General features: G+C 38.5%; 1 protein-coding gene across 2 annotated transcripts in view; it reads right to left on the bottom strand.

Annotated features, from left to right (window-relative positions):
• The window catches only part of bach2b (BTB and CNC homology 1, basic leucine zipper transcription factor 2b), a 101,350-nt gene that overhangs the window by 65,518 nt on the left and 12,498 nt on the right, over positions 1-23,334 (bottom strand). Inside the window, exons 2-3 of one of the 2 annotated variants that reach the window (XM_028439879.1) lie at positions 14,024-14,180; positions 5,004-5,136 (exon numbers count right to left, since the gene is read on the bottom strand). Coding sequence is in view for 1 of the 2 variants with exons in the window: in XM_028439877.1 (XP_028295678.1) it covers positions 14,024-14,062 (39 nt within the window). In the remaining variant the exon portion in view is untranslated. The remainder of the gene's footprint in view (positions 1-5,003; positions 5,137-14,023; positions 14,181-23,334) is intronic. The other variant, XM_028439877.1, reaches the window with a different exon arrangement.

Genomic DNA, 23,334 nt, shown 5'->3' with positions numbered 1-23,334 from the left:
AAATAAATCAACAATAACAAAAAACAATTTTCTCCTGTCTAAAGTGCAAAAAGTGTCTCGAGTAGAAAGCAAAAACAGAGAGTGATAATTCATGTCAGTCCAAAACCAAATCATGTCATCATCATGACAAAAAAAATAGAACTTTGCATGCAGGTAAAGGATAAAACAAAGAGACGTCGGGCTGCATGGGCTGCAGCATTGAGACCAAAATACATTACTTTTAACAAAGCAATTCTCTCTGTATGTGAACGTCTGCTCAAGGCATTTTCACAAAGGTAAGTTTAATAATATATAAAAATAATATGCGTAGTCGTCTTTGAGTTACTGAATTTGAGGTTAGGTCCTTGACATTAGTGCTTTGGTAAAATAACCTAGTGAATGGTCGAGAAGAGCAACAGAAACTGATTTTTATGTGGAAAAGATCCTAGATACCTAGAAGAGATGCATTTTACAGCCACAGTGCTGACTTGTCTGTCTGAACACACACCTGGTTAATTATTCACAGCCCTGAGGGCGTGGAGTCTAACAGGCGATGGAACCTGCCCTTCCAGATCATATCAGTCAACATTTCGTTAGATTCTGGGCACCGTGTCAACAGCAGACACGTCGTACACAGGTTTTTGGTTTTTAAGACGATAAGGGGTCATTGAGCAGTTAAACTGACAAACGTGGCTGCTAAACTGCGAGGGGAAAAGGACCGGCCTGATGGAAACAGATGTCAAACAGGAACTTGAATGTTTAACTTGTGCTTTGCCACTAACTTCCCGGAGAGGCGCTGTGTCTTGGAAATGGCAGGCCCACAAACTGCTGCTTCATACTTCACATCGGTCGGCCTGTGACCTACTTTCTGCTTCAACGTGGAGAGACAAAATAAAGATGGAGATAGAAAACAAAACAGAAGGGCACACTAGTTCAGTTGGGAAGAAGAACAAAGTGTCAGATACTTTATTTTTGAATAAATAAACTAAAACACCAGGAGTCATTTTGAAATGTATTTTGTTTCATTAAACAAAATTCAAACTGGTTTAGTCTTTAAAATTCATAGGGGTGTCCCGATCCGATTTTGATATCGGATATCGGTCCAATATCAGCCAGAAAACAAATGTCGGCTTTTATCGGACTGCATCTAAAATCTCCGATATATATTTCATTATATTTATTCAATTACAGAATACTGTAAATATTATGTTGAAGGTTAAAATGTATGTAACCAATTGGTTAATAATAAATGGGTCAGTTTTCTCATCCCTACTGTTGCTGACTATTATTCTCTGTTTGAGTGACATCACTTGATCAAGCCTTTTCTAACATTCCACACTACAAAATAAATAAGAAAAGCATGCATGATTCGTGCTGATATCGCATCAGATCAATATTGGTATCGGCCATTAGTCAAGGCTGCAACATCGGTATCATATTGGAAGTGAAAAAGTTGTATCAGGACATCCCTAGAAATTTAGAGGCTTTAGTCGAGGAAAAAAACTTTCATTTTGCATCAAAAATGAAAAGCGTTTTACTAATCAAAGTTTTAATGTTTAATGTTTAATTTTTCAATTAGTTGTTTGTTGTCATCTTGTGTGTTTTGAAATAATGTTGTGCATTTTTATCTTTCTTTGGTTTATTTTTCTGTAATTTTGTGTGTTTTTAGAGTCATTTTGTGCTTTTACTTTAGGGGGAGTTGGGGCCGCACAAAATTAGACAGAGGGTCGCATGTACATCATCATATCCAATACAAGCTGTGGGACAGTGAGGGTACATTAACAGCACTATACACACCCACGCTAGCTATAGGAATGGGATCCACACAAGGTTCCTGCTGCTTAACAGAAGGTTTTCCTTGCCGCCATGATGAATTCATGTTGGGTGTGGGATACATATGTATGTGTATATACGTATATATGCATATGTGTGTATCCATAAAATGAAGAGTCCGTCCTTAAGACTGCTCTACTGTAAAGTGCCTTGAGATACCATTGGTTATGATTTGGCGCTATACAAATAAAGATTGATTGATTGATTGATTGATAGCTAACTAATGCATAGCTAAATGCAAAACTGATAGAACTTTCTTTGTTGTAAGTGAGTGAAGCTGTGGTTATTGATTTTTATTATGTGAAAACATTGCCTTGTTCAGCCTTCATTCCACATGTTGTGCTATTGTGACTGCAATAAGCCAGCACATACAGGTGGTTCATGATCTCATCATGGATACAGTCACAGCCGTGAACATGCTGGGCTATTTATGTATGTTTGTTCTTTCACTGACACTAATAAATGGATCAATATACCGTATAATATTGTAAATAATTGCAAGTCTGTTCATTTTATATCTCCTACAAACCAACAACCTCCTCCTTCCAATAATGGTCAAACATACATGATGCAGGAGAACGCACAGAAGCCAGTGCTATAATATAACAGGGATAATTCCTGCAGCTCGATGGTAGACAAACTCAGATGAGCAGCATCCACTCGCTGCAGGCGGCTGCTGACGTGAGAACAGCTCGTTCCTCACTACCTCCAGGACTGCTCATCCGGTTAAAAAAAACAGCACATAATCAGCCAGAAAGCATTAGATTGTCTGCATCTCACTGTCCTTTTTCAACACAAACTCTGACATCTGCTGACACTTGCTGGATAAAGTCGTCAACTTATGATGCAAGCGGCATCGCTGACGGAGAAGATTCCCATGAGCCAAGGGTGTGTTTCTCTCATCAGATCAGAACGACAGGGCCAACAATTAATCATCATCACGGTAGGATAATACAAACACACACACACACACAATCACAATGTTTCCTTTCTTTAACCGTGCCTAATGCATCGTAAAATATCACTTTATGGAGCCTGCAACAGGTCCCAAGAAGGCCAATAAATTTATAAATGATTTTTCATTGCTACATTTTCAGTCGTTCAATCTTTTCTGTGTAATTCAACATTTTACTTAACATTATAAAACTTTACTGTTTAGTTTTTTATACACACCAGATCAGTGTAAAAACAAAAGAATCATCCATCTTACATCCTAATCTAGAATATTTTCTTAAGGTATTGAACTGATTCTTTACATATTTGAACTCATTTTTTAAATTTAAACATGCATTCATCAAAACAAGCCAATAACCCCCATTTTCTACTGGATGCGGCTCCGCTGCGCTACGTCACAGCCACTGATAGGTTTCCACTTTATTCTATGTGTTACTTTCCACCAGGTTCGCTGCGCTGCGTGTCTGCTCCTTCCCAGCTGTGACAGTCCGGTGCCCTCCGCCAGATAGTTTTATCTCTTCTTTGTTGGTTGTTACTAAAAAATGTGGCTATGACAAATCCAGAGAGTCCAACCTTCTTGTTCTCCTTCGTTAGGAACACTGACCTGTTTATCTGTTTATTGTTGTGTTTATAACACATACATGTAACTGTGTTATCGCGCGATTATATAAATATCGTGAGAACTCGGTTCAAGTCCCAGTACGGACCAAAAGAACAGAAGTTGTTTTGGTAGCTGGAGAGGTGCCAGGGCACTTCTCAAGCCCTGCCGAGGTGCCCTTGAGCAAGGCACCGACCCCCAACACCGCTCCCTTCATTGTAAAGTGACTTTGAGTACCCAGAAAAGCGCTATATAAAATTGATGTTTAATAATAATAATAATAATAATAATAACTCCTCTGTCTCGTGACGTCACAGTCGTCAAACCGGAGTGCACCGTGGCGCACTCAAAACGCAACTGGTGGGGATTACCGGACAGCGGGGAAAAATTGGATCGGTGCCGTGGCGCAGCCCTGGGTAAGTAACCAATCCCTATTTTTTATGTTGTTCAAAATACACACTGGGTTTATTCGTCCTCTTGGATCTCCAACATGGAGGACAACAAGTGACCTGACGAGCAGGTAAACCTGCTTTGGGTTGCTTCCTCTACAAACTAAAGAGGTCAAAGGGCATGTGGTGCTTCCTGTGCATTGGCTGTATTCGCTATACACTGCAGGTTGACTCACATTTATTCCCACTGACATTAGTTTTATTACTCATCATGAGCCCATGACCTCAGCGCCAGTGAGAGCAACTGGGTGACGGGGTCTGAGTGGAGGTTGGGTGGTGCTTGGGTTTACAGACTAAAGAGGGCGGTCAATGATGAGCTGAGAGGCGCAGTGTCTGTCAATACGGAGATGGGAGGAGAAGCAGGAGGAGGAGGGGTGAGAAAATGTGGCGCTAAAGGGTGGATTTAAGGGGGAAACAGAGGAAAGTGGGAGGGAGAGGTGGGACAGACGTGGCTGAGTCAGGGAGGGGTTCACTGAGTTCACCTAGTAAATAAGTGACGGGCTCTACTGAGCACATTCCAAGGCTCCACCTCAACCTCCCGTCCGGAGTCTTCTCAGGGGGATTCCGGGGATTTCTGGATCAACATTTCTAAAACCCGCAGCCAGAAAGTGTGAGGTGGTGTGTGTGTATGTGCTTCAATCATTTCTGTCATGTTTTTACACACTTAACGAAGGGAAGGCTCAGCACCGTCCCCCTAACAAAAACATCCTGCGTGCCCCCCCACCCCACCACACACACACACACACATACACACACACTGCCATTCTGTTTCTCTTACAGCTAAACATGGCTGTCAGCTGAATGCAAATTAATATAGCCTTGAAGCTACGCAGAATCGGACCATACTACCATCTGCCTCAGCTTTTGCTAATCACCTCAGCCAGATGGAAGAGCACATCTTTAGGAAACATTGGGCTGGAAGACATGAATCAGTGCAGGTCTGTCTTAATACCTCAAAGCGATCTACGGTAATACAGAACACAGGAATGCTGAGAGTTCCAGGTTTCAAATCCCATAACAGCATCCCTGGAGGAGATGCCTGTAAAAGGTAACTATAGGTACCACTGCTGCATGGGGCATGGTCATCTTAAAGCAGGCGAATCACAGTCCCAGTGTATAAAACAGCATTATTCAAATCTTCACAACGAAAACTTTCTATTTCCTTTTCGGGCCTGGTGTGTAAAACATACCTTAATCTGGGGTGAGTGAGATCCACCGCAGGCAGGTGTGTTAGTTTAACCCGACAGCAGCGAAAGTTGTTTTTCTTGCAAGTCTTGGATTGGAACATTCCTGAGCCAAGGCCTGAAATCCCGCGAGCAGCGCCTGAAGTAAACGGGCAGCGAGACAATGGTGGAGAGGTTGAAGGTGAGGTGAGAGGGGCCTTTGGAGCTACTAATATATTCCAAGGAGATTTCTAAAGTGCTCTGCCACCAATTGCTCCACATAATGGTTTCCATGGTAATGAGTCCTATGAGCCAGAGCTGCAGAACAGGCATGAACCGACAAAACAATGACTCCCAACTTCCACTGCTGTTATGGAACAGAGTTCAGTGGGCTTCTGTGTCGGAAGGTATGTAAACTTCCCATTTATTTAAAGGGGAAAACATTAGCTTTTGTCCATTTTGTGTCTCCACTACTGTGTTTCCAATGATTTGCATTGGGCAAGACGAAAAACTTCCGACAGTTTTTTTTTTTTTTTTCATTCTAAAGGCATCCATTCAACCTATGTTCTTGACAACACAATTGGAATTTGCATGCATCAATGGGTTAGAGGAAAACAACATCCTGAGAAGCCACAGACAGAGGAAAGGCCTTTGGGTTTCTATCTTTTTACCTACATATGATTTTAAAAGGTTAACAATTCTCTTGTTTTCCAAAGCTACTTCATATCGATTGTTTTTTTTTTTTAGCTGCCAAACAATATTTGCATGCTGCTGAATAATTCATTAGGCAAACATAGCCAGGAGGGGATAACTTCTGATTCATTCTTTATTCTAACATTCCTCAAAAATTCTACTTTATGCTTTTGGAGAATTAAACCTGTATTCCTGTTATTATTTTACATTATCAATTGCAATCAATTAAAAGTGCAGTTCTTTTCATGCAAAAGCAACATTTCTCATTAATCCAGATGGGATGTGTAGAAGTGATTTTGTAAATTAATGAAATGCTGCAACTTTCAAGATTACAATGTTACACAGATGGCATAATATATACTTTGAAGATATGCTGTTGTTATACTGATTTGTCTCATTTAAATATAGCCCCTTAATAAAAATCCTCCTGTGAAGCACGTTTGGCTGTCATCTAATGAACAGCACAGAAGCTCATAGTTCACACAGTCCAACGTTGCACATGCACAGACGGAGAAAATACAGCCTATTCACAGCTCAAACGGGAGTGAGAAGACAGCCTATAATGAAATCTAAATAACACTTGCGCAGGGCTCATTAAAGTCCTGCTTGGTCATTAACTTTCCTCTTATGTGACCTTCATAATTCAAGGTGGGCTCGTAGCCTTGATTCTAACCCCCTGCAAAGACACGGCGCAGTTATTTATGTCCTGTGAGAGCTTTGGAGCTTTTTATAGGCAATAAGAAATTATTAACCTGCTCAGTGTCCCCTAAAGAGTTTGATTCCATAGCAGGTTATTGCTGCCAAATAAAAGGCGGAGCAGTTTTACAACCAAACATGCAAAGTAGAGAAGACAGAACCTGAATGTTGAAGATGTTTTGGTTTTAGTTTTTCTCAATTGACATTTCAGCCATTACATGAACCCACCTGCAGATCTAGCTCAAAAATTAGAGACAATTACACTTATATACTTTCTCTTGTCTTATCTTCAGTTGGGCAAGTCAGACAGAAGTGACACGCTGATGCTTTTAGCGTTTGTTTGTGTCATTGGTGCTAGAGAGTGACAGTTATCATCATAACAGACTTTATGAAACATTTATGACATCTTGTTCTACATCAGGAGTGTATTTTATTCCCGGGGCCAAATACAGACCAGATTATTCTGGAGCACATATTATAGGCGGAAAAAACAAACAAATTCAACAATAGTATGCACTAAATCTCCTGCTAATTTGGTCAAAGTTTGTGGAACAATTTAATGAAAATTACATCATTTTGGAAAAATTGAGAGTTCTTTCATCAATTTGAGATTAAAAAATGACTGACATCAAGCGATATATGCACGGGAAAACTGTGAGCCAATTATTGTAGCCTTTCATTGAATGTGTGTATTTAAAGGAGCTAAGACATCTGAAATATTTGGTAATTGACACAATTATTATTCATGTTTTTCCCTGTCAGTTTCACTTTTCCTGGCCCCCAGGTCTTAAATGTTTCTAGATAGATTATCCAATGTACCAAATTTACGTGAAAAATGTTCATCACATTAACAGGAAACATTCACAGTACAGGCTAACAACGATTGCAAACCAGTACCCCATTTAAATGGAGGCTTTGGCACTAATTACCAAATGTCCTACTTACAACTCAGACATATGATTTCATTTAATTTCATCAGAAATGTCACAGTGGCAACACAGTTTGAAAAAGCCACGATGTGATCTTAGTACCTCCTGTAGGATAAACAAAATGGTTCAAGTTCAAACTGATACTGCTGTAGATAATCCAGTAGAGCATTTAAAACATTTTGATGTGTCTATTAAAAAGCAATAAGTGACATGATGAACCCTGGACAGGCTGATGTTGATAACACATTCACACACACACATTTGCTACTGTGGCTTTAGGGCGGAAACTGGAGGGCCAAGAGAGGAGAAGATGCTAGCTCTAAACCTCTAAACCACTCATAAGCACAGGTAAGTCAAGGATGGTCATTGGTCAAACATGCAACACCAGCAGCCTCCTTTACTAAATGTTTGTGCTAATGTTCTCATCTATCAGTACAATGCAGCCAAGTAGCAGAGCAGCAAACCAAAGCCAGAGCTCACTGCAGGCCAATGAAGTGGAACATCAATGTGTCCCGTGGGAGCAAACAGCAAAGACAATCACGCAGGTGAAAATGTCCCATGCAAACTCAAACTTGCCTCTTTTCACCTTTTCTATTCCCTGCTGTGCTGGGCTCTCTACTAAAAAGTCTCGTCAGTGGTCCTGGGATGAGCTGGCAGCCAAGCCCTCCCCCCGCTGGCAAGGCCGGTGGTGTATTAAAATAAATCTGTGCACACGTCCCACCCTACCACGCTCACTAGACATTACCTTATACAAGGCTAGTAGCAGCATGTTGTGCTGTCTGCTGGCCTGGGACCAGATTTTAGCTCCCCTGCTGCCCTTGGCCTCAAATTTACCCGCCTCATTTGCCCTGTCGTCTCCACCTTCAGCCCCTCCTGCAGGGATTCTGTGGAAATGATCTCACATGACTCAACAAAAACCCCAGGCCCAGGCCCAGGGCTGGGCTGTTTTCTGCTTGTCCCAAAAGGTTTTTTTTTTTAAAATATTTCCACTAACTTGTCAACACTGATAATTTGGGCTGGAAAGGAAAACAAAAAAGAAGAAGAGAAAGGAGGCCCTTAGGAGGCAGGAGAACAAACTGCAAACTGAATGGAGTGTGTGGAGTGCCTGCTGGGTTTCGCTGACAAAACAAAACTTGCTCTTTTTTCCATGTGTGGAGTACGGTACGGGAGAGGCTCAGTTAGTGAGTTAGTGAGGGAGTACAGCAAATGTGAGATCAGCCAAGTGAGTGGGAATTCCTGCACTCTTCCCCCTCCTCTCCCTCGGTTACCCCGCCCCACACACATTCCCCAGCCACATTCATAGCAGCAGAGGAAATAAATGGGAGCAAAACAGAGCAGCAGCAGCAGCAGCAGCAGGCTGGAGAGGAGGATCACAACCCAACCCAAACAAATCAGCAGCAGACGAGTCTGAGGCCCTTTGCCTCCAGGAGATTAAGTCACATCCCGATCACTTACGAGAGCTCTCAATTCAACAAATGAGATCTAATCTGATCATTTATGAGGCTTTGTGTGGAACCAAAGCATCCATTAGCTGCTTTGTGTTCTTTTTTAATATTGATCTTTGTCAAATTCAGTCTTGTTCAGATCAGGTTGAGACATGCAGAAATATCATCACAGAGGATTTTACAACAAAAATAGAAAATAATACATTCTAAATATCAAAAGTGGACAGGATGTTTTTTGTTTGCTCTTGAGTTATAATGTGTATAAGGATTTGAACATTTTCAGAAAAAGCTTTTTTCTTAATTAAGGCTTTTTTTTGTAGATCAAAAGTTGAATTTGGATCATGTTGAGTCAAGTTTGAAGAATGCACAGCTGTTTGAACAAGACATGACGGCTAAAAAAAGATTGTTTAATATGGCTGATGTCATGTTGTCAGATGAGCCTCACTTGGTGGAGTTTAGATGTTTTTCTTTCCTCCTCCTTATATCAGAGTCTAGAAAACAACATTTGGTTATTTTAGGCTTTCTAAAATGGAACATTGGAGGGAATTTGAACAAAACAGTAAAAGATAAGATATTAGAGCAAAATGAATGAATGAATCTCAGGTTGCTCCGTCATAGAACACTGAAGATTTACAGTGACCCAGTGAATAATGTAACTGCACCATCACTTGTTTATGGTGACCCTCGTGCAAGGCCACTTTAAATCCTTCCTTTAATGTTCACCATATGTGAAGCATGTACACGGAGAGCTGCACGGGTGTTCCAGACAACCATCTGGATCCTTTCAGCGACCACAAACACAGACGCAGCGAAAGCGGCTTGTAGCTAATGAATGGGAAGAATATATTTTCAGCCTCTGCAACAGGTCAGTAGCAGGCGTGGGCTTCAGCTCCCCCCCAAACACACACACACACACGAAAGCATCGCACACAGGATCAATTGTCCAGGAGAGGTTCTGCCTCTCATTGCCTCCCACGCTAACCCAGCGTCCTGAAATATCGCTCCTCGCTCAACAAAAGAAGAAAATGGCGAGAGGTGATACGTGATCCAGCAGAGTTAAAAATAGACTCCCTGCTGACAGAGAGGTCAGTGTTTCATGACCTCTGCGTGATGCTCCAGGTTCACACACAGAGTTGCTGTGGTGATGTTTTCAATGAGTGGGCCTGGGATCTGTACAGAAAATACCAGGACATACGCAGAATTACGATCAGCAAGTCTCAATACCGTGAGGAATTTATGTGGCCTGAAACTTGAGAAAGTGGGAAATCAAACATTCTCACGCATGTGAAAGCAAAGAAGGTTCTGTTTTGGGGGACTCAAAGGGTCTAATGGAATGTCAAGGATAAATGATCAGCCCGAGAAGACAGAGAAGTCCACCTTTTCAAAGTCTTTTGTTTTGAGGGTGTCTGTGCTACGGCACACTACATGGAGGTTCAAACATTACATCATGCCGGAAAAATGCACAACAGGCGGAAAGCTGCTTTCCAAATGCGGTCTGCTGCACATCACTCAAAGCTCAGCAGGAAAAGAAGAGAATTAGGTTGAGTTAGAGTTCCTAGAAGCTGCTTCAGTTCTGTCAATGTTATTCTTGAGAATACTTTAAATCTAGGCGTTTTTCACCTTTCACGTTTCTTATCCATGTTTAAAGTAGAGTGTTGAAGATACGTAATACGGTTGCATTTGAGTTGATTCATTACCTCTGGCAAGGATGTAACTTTTCTTTGTTCGCTTTTGAGTTGAGGTGGCTAAAAGAGACATGAGCCAAGTCTTTAGGTTTCAACGTGACATTAACTCCACAGAAACTCAGGGTTTATCAAGTATAACTTTTCTACAGTAGAGAGAGAGGGCTGAGAAATTATATCCCAGTCATTTGTTCAAAGATAGAAAAAAAAAGAACAAAGAATTAGTAATCCACTCAATGTCTGATTGTCCACAAAGAGAAAGTGTTGATCTACTTCGTCTGTGATGGCCTCTGTTTTCTGGGCTAAACTAATTTGTAAAAGGACAACTCTAGCAAACAATGTTGTTATTGAGCACCTTAAATCCTGCTCTAAACATGTAACCCTGGCCCTGAATGTGGATGATTGGTTCTATACCAACAACACCTGCAAAGCAAATAAAAACTTCTGGATTTAAAAATTTTAATTCATTTTACACAAGACAAATTAAGGTCAAAATCTCAAAGTGTAACTAAATCAGACTTCTTATTCAGGTTTTAATGAGAATTCACAAATATTTATTCAATACATTATTGAGTGAATGTTTTGGTGCTTCTTATACATAATTTATTGATTCAAAGACATTCCAGGAGTAGAAGAGGAATAATTTCTCCCACTCTGTCTTAAGCGTATGCAACATGCCTCGGAGTGACAGAAACAAAAGCCTCTTTCACTGACTGCGTCAGGCCGGAGAAGGGAGATGCATCATGGGAAAGTCGACAGAAACCCAGGCAACAAGCGGCAGCACTTAAACTTCCAGACACGGGCCATGTGGGAATTAGGAGCAAGTGAGAGGTGAAGTGAAAGTTTGATTCTAAAATAGTGTTCACATGTATTTGTATTCTGTATTCTGCAGTTTCTCTCAATCATTCTAAATATTCTGGATTCAGGATTAGGTCTGGGTTAAAATATGAATTAATCAATGTAAATGGAATTTTATTTAAATAGCCTGAAATCAATTCATAAAATCCAAAAAATCAATCACTCAATACATCTTTTGTACTGTGTAATGCAGTGCTGAGGGCTGAATTCCTAATGTAACATGAATATTTTTAACACCACACCAAGTTAGAGTTAATCTCTTCCATAGTCAAGTAAAATGGGTACTGAGAGATGGAAAATTAACTCGACTGATATAATTTTAAATTGATCATGAACTTTTTTGATGGAAAAAATACCGGCTTTATGTTGAATCCACCACAACACATGCAGATTTGATCTTAGATATGTTGTAGATAGGAGGAATGAATCTAAATTAGTAATAGGCTTAAAAGATGTAGAGTAACTCCCCCATTAACATGCATTTGGTTTGGAATGAGAGGCCGGTTAAGAGCGGCAAATTTTATTCAATTTATCTAAGAGTCAAATTAAGGATCCAACAATACATGGATTGGATATTTTTGAAGTTAAATTATTAAAATTAGGTGTCAAAACCAACTGAGTGAAACAGATGTTCTAATGCAGGACATTGGGACCCAAATTATTTAAAAAATTAAAATTAAAAAAACAGAAAGCGACTACTTGCACTGAAATACAAATACTTTACCGTGCAGAGAGAGAGAGGGGGAAACAACATCCAGTTCCTTTCACATACAAATTAGAAATTTGAAGAGAAAGAGAGTAAAAAAAAACTACTCAAAAACAACAATACTTCAAACAAGAGCACTAATCGCAAACTTAAGAACTAAGCACCAAATCTTCACTTTGTCAGATATTGACAATGATCCTGATCATGGCACCATGATAATCACACTTCAAAGGCTTGGAAGATTTTTTAAATCTCCTTTAAAAACCATACAGTAGGTCCAAATGTATGTAATTACAATGACATGCACAACCCAGATCAGACCCAAATAAAACTCGGACCAACCCAACATAACTGAGACAAATTTCATAAAGATTGGTAAATTATTAGCCAAGATAATAATTTTTTAAATGTTACCAATGATGAGTAAAAGGGATTTCTCTATTTTTGTAACTGATCCAGATTTTTTATATTTATCCAGATCCCCTCCATAAATGAATAGAATCACATTGGGTAGGTCAAACTTTTGTCAAAATCCATGAAGTACTGTTGACGTAATGCTGCTGTCACTCACAAGTAGCAGACAGGACACACACAGATAGGATATACTGTATATAGATGACATGATCATGAATGAAGACTGGCTACAGGTGTGGTGCTGACAGGACTGCCCAGAACATGTGACCCACTCACTAGTTACTAATGGTAATCCTCAGTCTAGCCCCTGACTAGGGCTGAACGACTAATTGCATTTGAGATATTATCGCAATATCATAAAACGCAATTTTCTAATCGCAAAGGCTGCAATTTTATTATTATTTTCTTTTTCTTGTCCTGTCTTGTTAAGTTCAGAGTGTTTAAGAAGTACAGTCCACATGTTTACATGTTTCATGAAGTTAGTTAGAAATGTTGAAGAGGTAAAGCCACAGATTTGTTTCCTTTATTGTTGTAATCTGTCCTTTAAAATTTATATTTTATATTTATTTAAAGTTTAAATAAATCTGAAATTGTTTATTATGAATCAGATTGATTTATTCCTTGTGTTCATTAAAAAATACATGACAAAAGGCCCATTGAGGAAAAAAATCGCAATTAGATTTTCCAATTTCATTCAGCCCAACTGCTTACAGATAAACAAGTAAATAATGTGCACAAGCATCTTTTAAAAAAACCCTTTATTTACAGCACTCATTAGAATATGGCCACCTGCAATCACAGTGTGAACCAAAGATGGATAAAGGTCTAAAGAAACACAAGGGACATGATTATAATCAGAGCAGTAGCATCATCCACACTGAGCGAGTGTCAGGGTGTGACACACTAATACCAGCGAGTGCCACACGTGGTCTGAGCTAAACACTCCTGACTGTCTGTGGCGCTTCTACTACAGACGCTTTAAGTCCGCTACTTTCACTAATCCTCAAACTCTCTGCTATGACTCTAACAGCCTCCAAACAAAGAAGGCCTTTGTGGAACGTTTGAGGGAAAAGCTCGGATGTGAGTGTAGCTCCAGACTTACTCAGGAATATAACGCCTGGATTGATTTTTAAAATAAATTTCTGAAAAAGATCACTCTTTCTCCTATCAAAAAGGTGCTGACACCAGCACATGAACGTCAGTTTAATTATCAGTGAATATTATGTCTGTTTTAACACCTGCAGGAAGTCAGAGAAGGAAGCCTGATTTCCTTTGCAACAGTTCGTTTTAAGTGAAGAATGTATCAGTTTCCAACTGTGTGGAACGAGTGCGATAATAATCATTATATCAGAAATAATACATCTGATCCCAGAATAAAGCTTGTGCTTTATCTACAAAGGCAAATTCAAATATCTGTGGAGGCCATTAGCAGTAAACAGCCTTTGTAAACATAAATAAAGATTACCAATGGAAACAATCTGACAACACTGAGTATTAGTGTGACAAATGTTTGCCTCAGCTTTACACAGCCAAACCACAACAGGAAAAACAGCCTTCCGGCCAACACAAAATCTTCTTTAAACACATCATACTCGACCAAAAGAGAAATGTAAAAAGCACTCACAGACTTGTCCTTCATCTTCCGGGGCTGATTACTGATCATTTATCCACCACAGGCTCGCAGGCATCATCTACATCGCTTTTTATTCAGAGAGAAACCAGACCAGAGAGATGATTGGCAGGTCGGATGGAGCGTAGGGGTGGGAGGTGGGGTGGCGTCCCTGCAGGTTAAACACACACACTCCTGTCATTCACCATCACATCGACAGTACAAGCTCACCTATGGCTCCGTCATCCTGGACACACATTTACACATTCTAAACATAAAGGTACATTTTTAAAACTTACATAAAATGCGAGGGGAAAATACCAAGATTGTAAAGATTTTGTAGGAAAATATTTACGTAATTAAATACACTATTCTATTAGTATTAAAAGCAGAATACTAGATAGAAAACGTATGATTTTTCATTGATGTCATCAGTGAGTATGAGAAGAACTGCATGCATTTATGTAGACATTTAACTATAGATTTATTATTAGATAGACAGACAGACAAACAGACAGACAGACAGACAGACAGACAGACAGACAGACAGACAGATAGATAGCTTTATTTTAGACTCGGGGTCCGTAAAAAGTAGGGTGTCCCGATCGGATATCGATATTGATATCGGATATCGATCAGATATTAGCCTGAAAGCAAATATCAGATATCGGATTCAAATGTCCGAATTTACCGATATATATATATTTTTTTTATAAAAATTTTTTTTTTCTCCTCAATTAATTTTTTATTTTATTTATGCAATTGTAAAATACGGTAGATATTATCATGTTGAAGGTTAAACTTTATGAAACCAATTGGTTAATAATAAATGGGTCAGTTTTTCTCCTTCCTACTGTTGCTGACTATAGTTCTCTGTTTGAGTTACATCACCTGATCAAACCTTTTCTAATATTCCACAATACAAAATAAGTAATTATTATTTTTTCTATTAAAGAAAAAATAAGAATATTTATATGTATATGCTGATATCGGATCAATATCGGTATTGGCCGATACGAGAGGCTGCAATATCAGTATCATATCGAAAATGAAAAACTTGTATCAGGACATCCCTAGTAAAAACCATATATACAAACACAAACATTAGAAATTATTAGATTTATTAGATGTTTGTGTAATGTTATTAAATTAGTGAAGCATAGAAAATTTAAATAAATTGTAATTCCAGTAATTTTTTCTTTGTCATGCTGTCGTATGATTTCAAATATTTTTTGAGTGTAAATAAAACATAGTCACCATTCTACTGAATGACATCTCTTGCAACAGAAGTTAGATGATTATTGATATTGAAACAAAGTCTTTCAAATTTATTTAAAACAACAATTCAATATAGCCGAAAAAAGAAACATGATCATTATTTTAATAAATAAAAAATCAAGACATACATATCTGTTTATCTATTTTATTCCTAAAGTTTCATGTCAGTCTTTTTGCTTTCAGGATTTTATTGCTACCATTATGCTAATAACACATTCTCGTTAAAAATATTTTATTCAGTAAATGTAATTTCAAAAGTCTTTAAGGTCATTTAAAACATTTCATGAGCCCGCATTTAACATTTTTAATTATAAACATGTTGATTTCAATCACCTGTTACAGTTTTTTTACATTTTACATGGCTGATGTTGCTGGTTTAATATTTATAGCCCATGAGCAATAGCTTAAGTGTCTGCCAAAATAACTATACACAATATATTGTGTTATATCATTATTACCTTTACAAGTAAACAATCATTGCATAAATCAGACATGAGCAACAGGCGGCCCTTAAAGTAAACAAACAAAATAAAAAATGAATAATTACAGAAATATACACAAAAAAGAAAAACAAAACCATCACACACACACACACAAAAGTAATATGTGAAAGCACAACAGAAATACAGAAAACCTAAGGTTGCACAAGATGACTAAAATAACACAAAAACTTACAAGATTACAATATAAATACACACAAAACACAAAAGATGACCTGAGGGGTGTTCCATAAAGGAGGGTTAACAAACTCTGAGTCTATCCATAAACTCTGGGTCAACATACCCCGTGATGGCAAACTGTGGGTATCTGATTCCATGGAGTGGTATGGAGTGGGTTAATCAACCCTGTGTATGTAAACCTTGGGTTACTGACGTGCACGCGCGCGATAAAAAGCCATCATCAATGGATCGAAGATGAGTCGAGCTGCCATGGCAACCACCCGGAAAATAGTGATTTATTCACCGTAATGGGTGAAATATGTCGGTGTTTGAGGAATATGAGCCTGTTCTAAAGGTGTGTTCAGTCTTCAGTGACTATAGTGGCTTAAATCACCTGTAATTAGTCACAATTTATGATCACTTCATCACTTTATCTCTTCAGTGACGTGACGAGAGGTGAATAATATGAATAAAATGTGTCAGAGGAGACGTGGCAGCTGCATAGAATGTCTGCATAGAGAGCCCTCCTGTTACACTGGATATTAAGACAGTGACTGCCGCTTGATATTGCAACATTTATATTGATTTTTAATGTAATATTGTTGCCAGAGTCATCTCGATGTCCTAAAAAAACACTGAAGCGGGACGCAAACCCATCGCTTCCAAAAGCAGCATCACAACTCACTGCGCCATCATGTCTTCAAAGAGCTGTGATCTACAGATTTAACTGTATAACAATATAAAACATCATTAAAGTATTCAGAAACGGTGTTCAGGTGGGCGGAGCCAGGTAGAAACCCAGGGTTTCTTTGATAAAACCTGCCAGCGACCAGGTTTAGTTCACGGACAATGTTGGCATGGTAACATACGCAGAGAAGAACATACCTCGCGTTTAGGAATGAGATACTCAGACTTTCCCTCATTTGAGCCCGAACATACTCAGAGTTTGAACATAACCCGCTTAATGGAATACCCCTCAGAAGAATAACAGAAAAGGTAATAAAACCACTACACAAATACAAACTAAACTAAATAAAAACTGCTCCAAAGCAAACAAAATTTACAGAAATGCACAACATTAAACAAAGGTTGCACAAGACAACTTTAACAATACACAAAAATAACAGAAACATTTACAAAATGACAACAAAAATACACAAAATTACTCTACAAACACAAAAGACAACAACCAAAATAACAGAACACAAAAACGGGTTTGTTCTATCCTGTATTAATGCTCAGATTATTGTAAAAGTCTATCGGATCAGACAAACACAATTTTGTGGCCCCGGCTGTGATAAAAGTATCCCATGATGTAACGACATGCTTGTGCTGTTAAACATTGAGAGACAGAATGTTTGTCTGTGTAATCGTTGAAAAAAAAGTGATTTCTCTGGCAAACAAGCAAGAGCTCTGCATCTGTTGTGTGAAAATAGCTGAGATTGTCCTTTAAGTGTCGCTGTTGTAAAAAGTGCTGTGCTCTGTGATAGGTGGAGGTGAAACCCATCAGTAGATTCTAAAGGACTAATCGACACATCCTGTATCATTGTAATGAGCCTTTCTGATCAGAACCATGGAATAAATGACATCATCCTTGTATTCAGGTTGAAAACTGAGCTACATGCTGCAACACATTTTCAGAGGTGTAAAGAGTACTGCAATATCCTACTCAAGTAGAAGTACAGTTACTTCTACAAGTACAAGTAAGTCATACATAAGATACAAAAGTACAAGTAAAAAGTAGCTCAATTAAATAGTACTCAAAGTAAAAGTGACTATCCAATGCTTATTTTTGGTAATAAATCATGCCACGGTTCCCTTGCATACAGTAAACGTCTCATATAATCCGTACAAAATAAAAAGTCAAAATGTTCAATTCATCCTCGAAGTATAGCTACATTTATGAACTCTAAAACTGAGAAAATAACCAGCATTCAATGCTGTTTTGGTGCGCTGCATTACGTTTAATCTGATTGGTCGGCTATGGTGTGATGCAGTTGATTGTTGTCTGGTCATTTCATTTTTTGTAGTTTCACAATGTCTGTTGATGATTTTAAAACAAAAAATAATGATTTACTCGGTAACGGTTGGGTGTAAATGTAACAAATTAATTATTTTAAAATGTATTTATAGTACTAGTCAAATTACTGATTTAGAAATATACTCAAAATAGTTCAAGTATCCATAAAAAAAAAACCTCAATTAAAGTAATCCATTACTTTCACCTCTGCACATTTTGTTGCCGTGTGCAAAAAGACAGCTGGATGTTGTATCACACTACACGCTGGAAAAGGGTGTGAGCAACAGAATAAACAATGAATAGACTATGCATTTGTCTCAATGAAACACCAATGGCCGTTCTGCCATGATGACTACCAGAGTGGAGAGGAACAGAGGATGACACGGGTGCTACTAAAGCTCGGCCCTTTAATGCTCTTCTTGTAATTGATGGTGGGGGAAATATACGCGGCAGTGTTCAAAGAAACGCTGCTATCAATAGCAGCCTGAGAGGCAAGCGCCACTTGCTAAGCATGATGAGAACCAATTTGACTTCCTTAGCCTGCAGACACAATCCCTGTGTGAGATGAAAGCTGTGCTTTCCTAATCCATCTAAATGGCCGACTACTGTGGCTCTGCATGCAGACGCTCGCATTGATCTTCACTCTCACTGACTCTCACTTTCTCCCCTTTGTCAGCCCCCTCGCTTCTCTGTCTCAGACAAGGACACCTCTGCAGGAAACACTTTGAGCCTGAATGCAGATGTAGGTTACAGATAAGGTCACACATCAGATAGAATAGTTGAAAAATAGTCAGAAGAAAATTGAAAATTATTGTTTAAGTGCAAAAAAAACATTGGCGTTTACATCTCCTCCCTGAGATGTAATCCCTCCCATCCCACAAACGGTTGAAAAACAACTGGATACGTAGACATAGACGAATCATAGATGGTAAAAGGATGTTAAAATGTAGTCTTGACAAAGAAATTACACAACAAATGAAGACAGGTTGTTGAAAATGTAGAGAGAAGCAGAAGGATGTAATGACCAACAAAGGATAAAGAGAAATAAAGTGTCTTTTATTCCCAGGATATTTCAGTGTGGAATTTGCATGTCTGTGTGAGAAATAAATTATTAAACATCTCATTGTCACAAATAAAGTCCAACACAAACAACTTGTTCTAAAGCAAAGAAGGCAGATGAACCAGGGAGAAGTCATTAATAAGCGATAAGGTGACGTACAAAGTAAGAGGAGAAAGTGAAAGGTTCCAGAGGTGATGAGAGGTGAACGCTACACACGCTCCCACCCTGTGTTTACAGACATGCTCTGCTGACGCACATCTTGTGACTCACTATCAACACTGGATCGTCCACAGCTCTGATTGGCTGACCTTTCACCATCTGTCCTTCATGACACAGGCCGGGGCGGCGAGCTGCACGGGATAGCATGTGACTGTTGCAGGTATAGGAAACAGAAAAGCCTCTGTTGTTCCACACCTGGAGAGCGGAGCATCAGCAGACACAGACAGACACCCTCAGAAACACAGCAGCTCACTAGGACTTCTACTGGTCTATCTGTGGCCATTAGTTACTGTGAGGGCTAGAAAAACACATGTTTTCAGTCAGGAAAGAGGAACGATGGAATCACAAACTGAAAGTCTTCATACACAAATAAACCTCCCTATAGCTTAGCAGGAAAATATTCTCACTCGTTGGAAATTTGAAAAGGAAAAAACAACTCTAACTAATCAATAATTTCAAACAAAGACACAGATATGAATGAATGAATGAATGAAACTATGCTTTACGTGCAAGATCACAAAAATAGATAATAAAATGGATCTCACTGGTATAGGTGTTTACAATAAAACTAATTATAAGTTTATTATTACAATTTCAATCTATAACATATATGATATTGTATGAATATTTACAACATAGATATACACAGTACATATATTTTATAGGAGTTGTAAAAACACCATGAATTAGTACTCCACCATTAGAGCTCATGAACATCCATCCATTTTTTGACCCACTTGTTCCTGTTTTCAGGGTCACAGGGGTCTGCTGGTACCTATCTCCAGCTCTCAATGAGGATTACGGGGGGGGGGGGGGGGTAACACCCTGGACTGGGGCTCATGAACATAATACTCAAATTTTACTCTTTTATGTACAGTACTGTACAATTTGTACCATATACATTTGTAATAATGCATAAAATATAAAAATGACTACATTAATACTCATAATATACCCTACACAACATAAATTCTATTTTATATTTATTATGTACCTTTTATTGTATGTTATACCATTATATACTACACTTGCTGTCCTTTTAAATTTCCTAATAAACATTTACCAAACTGAGTGTGGCAAAAACACAAAGAAATAATTTATCCTTATTTTAATAAAACTGCTCTCATAAGGAAGTAGTACAGGGGGGTGGGGGTGGGGGGTGGCTGTCTGCTTGCTGTGTGAAAGGCAAAGAGCCACCGCCATCAGATCCTGCTGATCTCCACTTTACATTGCAGCGATGGGGGATCGGTGCAGGAAGTGCGTACATTACTACGCCACCATGCCCACATCTACCTCCCACTGCTACACCCACCAACCCACCACCATCCTAGTGCTCTCAGCCACCTGTGCAGGCACAGGATGCCCCCCCTCCACACACACACCAACACACACACACACACACACACAAACGCCTTGCACTAACCACACGCCATGTCACTGCACATTGTAAGCTTAAAGTGCTTTTGTCGCCAAACAATGTTCCGTTTGTCAGTACATTTTAATAAAACATTGTAATTTTGTCAACAAATACCTGTTGTTCTGCCTACATGATTGATATATTCAACATTTTTGTGTTTGTAAATGTTGTGGGCTGAGAGAAAAGTAATTTAAATTCATTGCATGACTTGTACATATACTAGAAATGACAATAAAGCTGACTTTGACTTTTGAGATTACATTTACTGAATAAAATATTTTTAATGAGAATGTGGTTATTAGCATAATGGTAGCAATGAAATCCTGAAAGCAAAAAAGACTGACATGAAACTTTAGGAATAAAATAGATTAACAAATAATAATAATAATTCGTAATGAATAGCGTCTCAATTTCTGGTGAAAAATCAGGTAAAATTGTAATACACACATTGGCAGCTGACATTCTTGGGTGTCATGTGGCCCCCGGACTAATTTTGTGGGGCCCACAAAGTAAAATAAATCCAACACCAATTAAAATAAATAAAAAGTCAAATAGAAAAAAAAACACATTGGGACTTAAACTTGCAACCTGCGGCAAAAGACCAAATCCAAACTGCACCTCCACCAATCAGATAAGAGAGTGAGGGACAGTGAAATCAATGTGGAATAAAACGTTCTTGTGTGCTGGTATTTATGACATTGTAGACAGAGTTAATTATTACAGGTGCAGCTCATTTCTGTGATTAATAAGGAAAATAAATAAAGGACACAATGTAGAATCATCTGAAATCCTTAAGTCTTCTGGCATTTATTTTGACTTGTGATAAAATGAAAACCATCGTCCTTTTATTTCTGCTCAGAGGTTTAGAATATTCTACAAAACAACATGACTTCATGTCCCTGACTGTAGAGGTTTTGTGATGAGTGTAATCTACATACAGTATAATAGCTAATCCTGCTAACCCTCTACAGCAGAGGGAACTCATTTTAGTTCATGGGCCAAATGTGGACCAGTTTGATCTTAAGTGGGCCACAGGTTATAGGCACTTAAATTAGCCAATTTCAACTTTAATGTGACAAACAATAAGTAACAGATATCAATCAGTCACTGCTGAACCTTCGCTTTAAATTTCCTTTATTTTGTGACCAATTTTTATCTAATTTTGTGGCATATTTTAAGAAAATTGCAGGATTACTATTTATTATTTAAGCAGTTAGACATTTAAAAACTCAAATCATGTGATATGAACATGAGGAAAAACTAATATTTGAAATTGCATTGAATTTGTTTATATTATTATTATAATTATTATGCCTTTTTTTACCCTGTCTGCACATGCTGTCAAAGGTCAACACTACAAGAAGTGCAGTCTTTTTATTGAATTTGTGTATTTGGAGGGGCTGAGAGAACTGAAATAGTTGGTAATGATTCATGTTTTTCCCTTTTACTTTCTCCTGCAGACTGGATTAGATGCTTTAAAGGGCCAGATTTGGCACCCGAGCCTTAAGTTTGACACCATGTTCTACAGGGTTTAAGGATGTATAAATGCTTATTCCAGATGATTTAGGGAGGAAGGCAGTGAATGGGACAATCCTCCTAGCTTGCTTATTATTTTCTATTTTACAGCGTTTTGATCAGCTGTCGGATGTCATATAAAATATAAACACCCCACAAACACCATGACAGGCTTTTGTTTTGGCGGGGTGCCTCTTATGTGCAGAGCTATTCAAACACACTGGTGTAGGGGAGGAGTTGTAACCTCAGAGTCCAGTGATGACTCAGGATGTCTGTGATCGACGGACAACAGCTTCCTGCCTCCGTTCCTGTCCTTATAGCACGATTCACATTCTAACCAGCAATACTGCAGTATGTATTATAATGTGGAAGACAAAAAAGTCAACTGCATATGTTAATTGCAGCCGACTGATCTCAGGTCTTTAGTGTTTGTTTACATTTCTTCACGTGACACTGTCACAGCATTGATACTCATAATCTAGGTGAGTTAAGGCTCTTTTATCGTTGTTTGCATAGTAACCGTAGCTAAACCTAAGCATCACACTATAATAAAACGTTGCTGTCACATGTGTGCTCCCATGCTGGGACCATAAATACTCCATTACAATCACACAATGCAATAATGACCACTCACCGAGATGAGAAAGCACCTAACAATGACACGAGCAGATAGTTTACAACCAAAATAATACAGAGCGATGTCGGTGAACAAAAGAGCGTCATTGTCTCATGTTTAAAAACTCAAACCTGTTGAAGATTAATTCAGTCTGGCTCAGACAGGTTTGAATACTTCACATTTTATAAACTTTATTATGATGGTTCAGGTGCTTATTTACAAGCATCTAATGAACCACATTTTATGAAATAACACAAATACACATTCAATTGAAAAAGATAAGTGAGTTCAGGAAAACAAAAAGGAGTTGAATTTAAGAATATGTCATTTAGATTACATGGATATAAAACAAGTAAATAATGAGCATTATAAAAGAATCTTTGTATTGAACAATCAAAAGAATGTCCATGCAAGCTAAGCAACAGTTTATTTGTTTTATTAACACTCAGCTCATCATAACAGAATTTGAAAAGCCCATAAACTGTTTAAGGAGGGTCAGGAGGGTTGAGGATGGGAATCTTCTTCCACATAATTACTATCTC

This window comes from Gouania willdenowi, chromosome 24 (assembly GCF_900634775.1).
Source record: "Gouania willdenowi chromosome 24, fGouWil2.1, whole genome shotgun sequence".
Classification (NCBI taxonomy): Eukaryota; Metazoa; Chordata; class Actinopteri; order Blenniiformes; family Gobiesocidae; genus Gouania; species Gouania willdenowi.
This window is presented reverse-complemented; position numbering and strand designations above follow the sequence as displayed.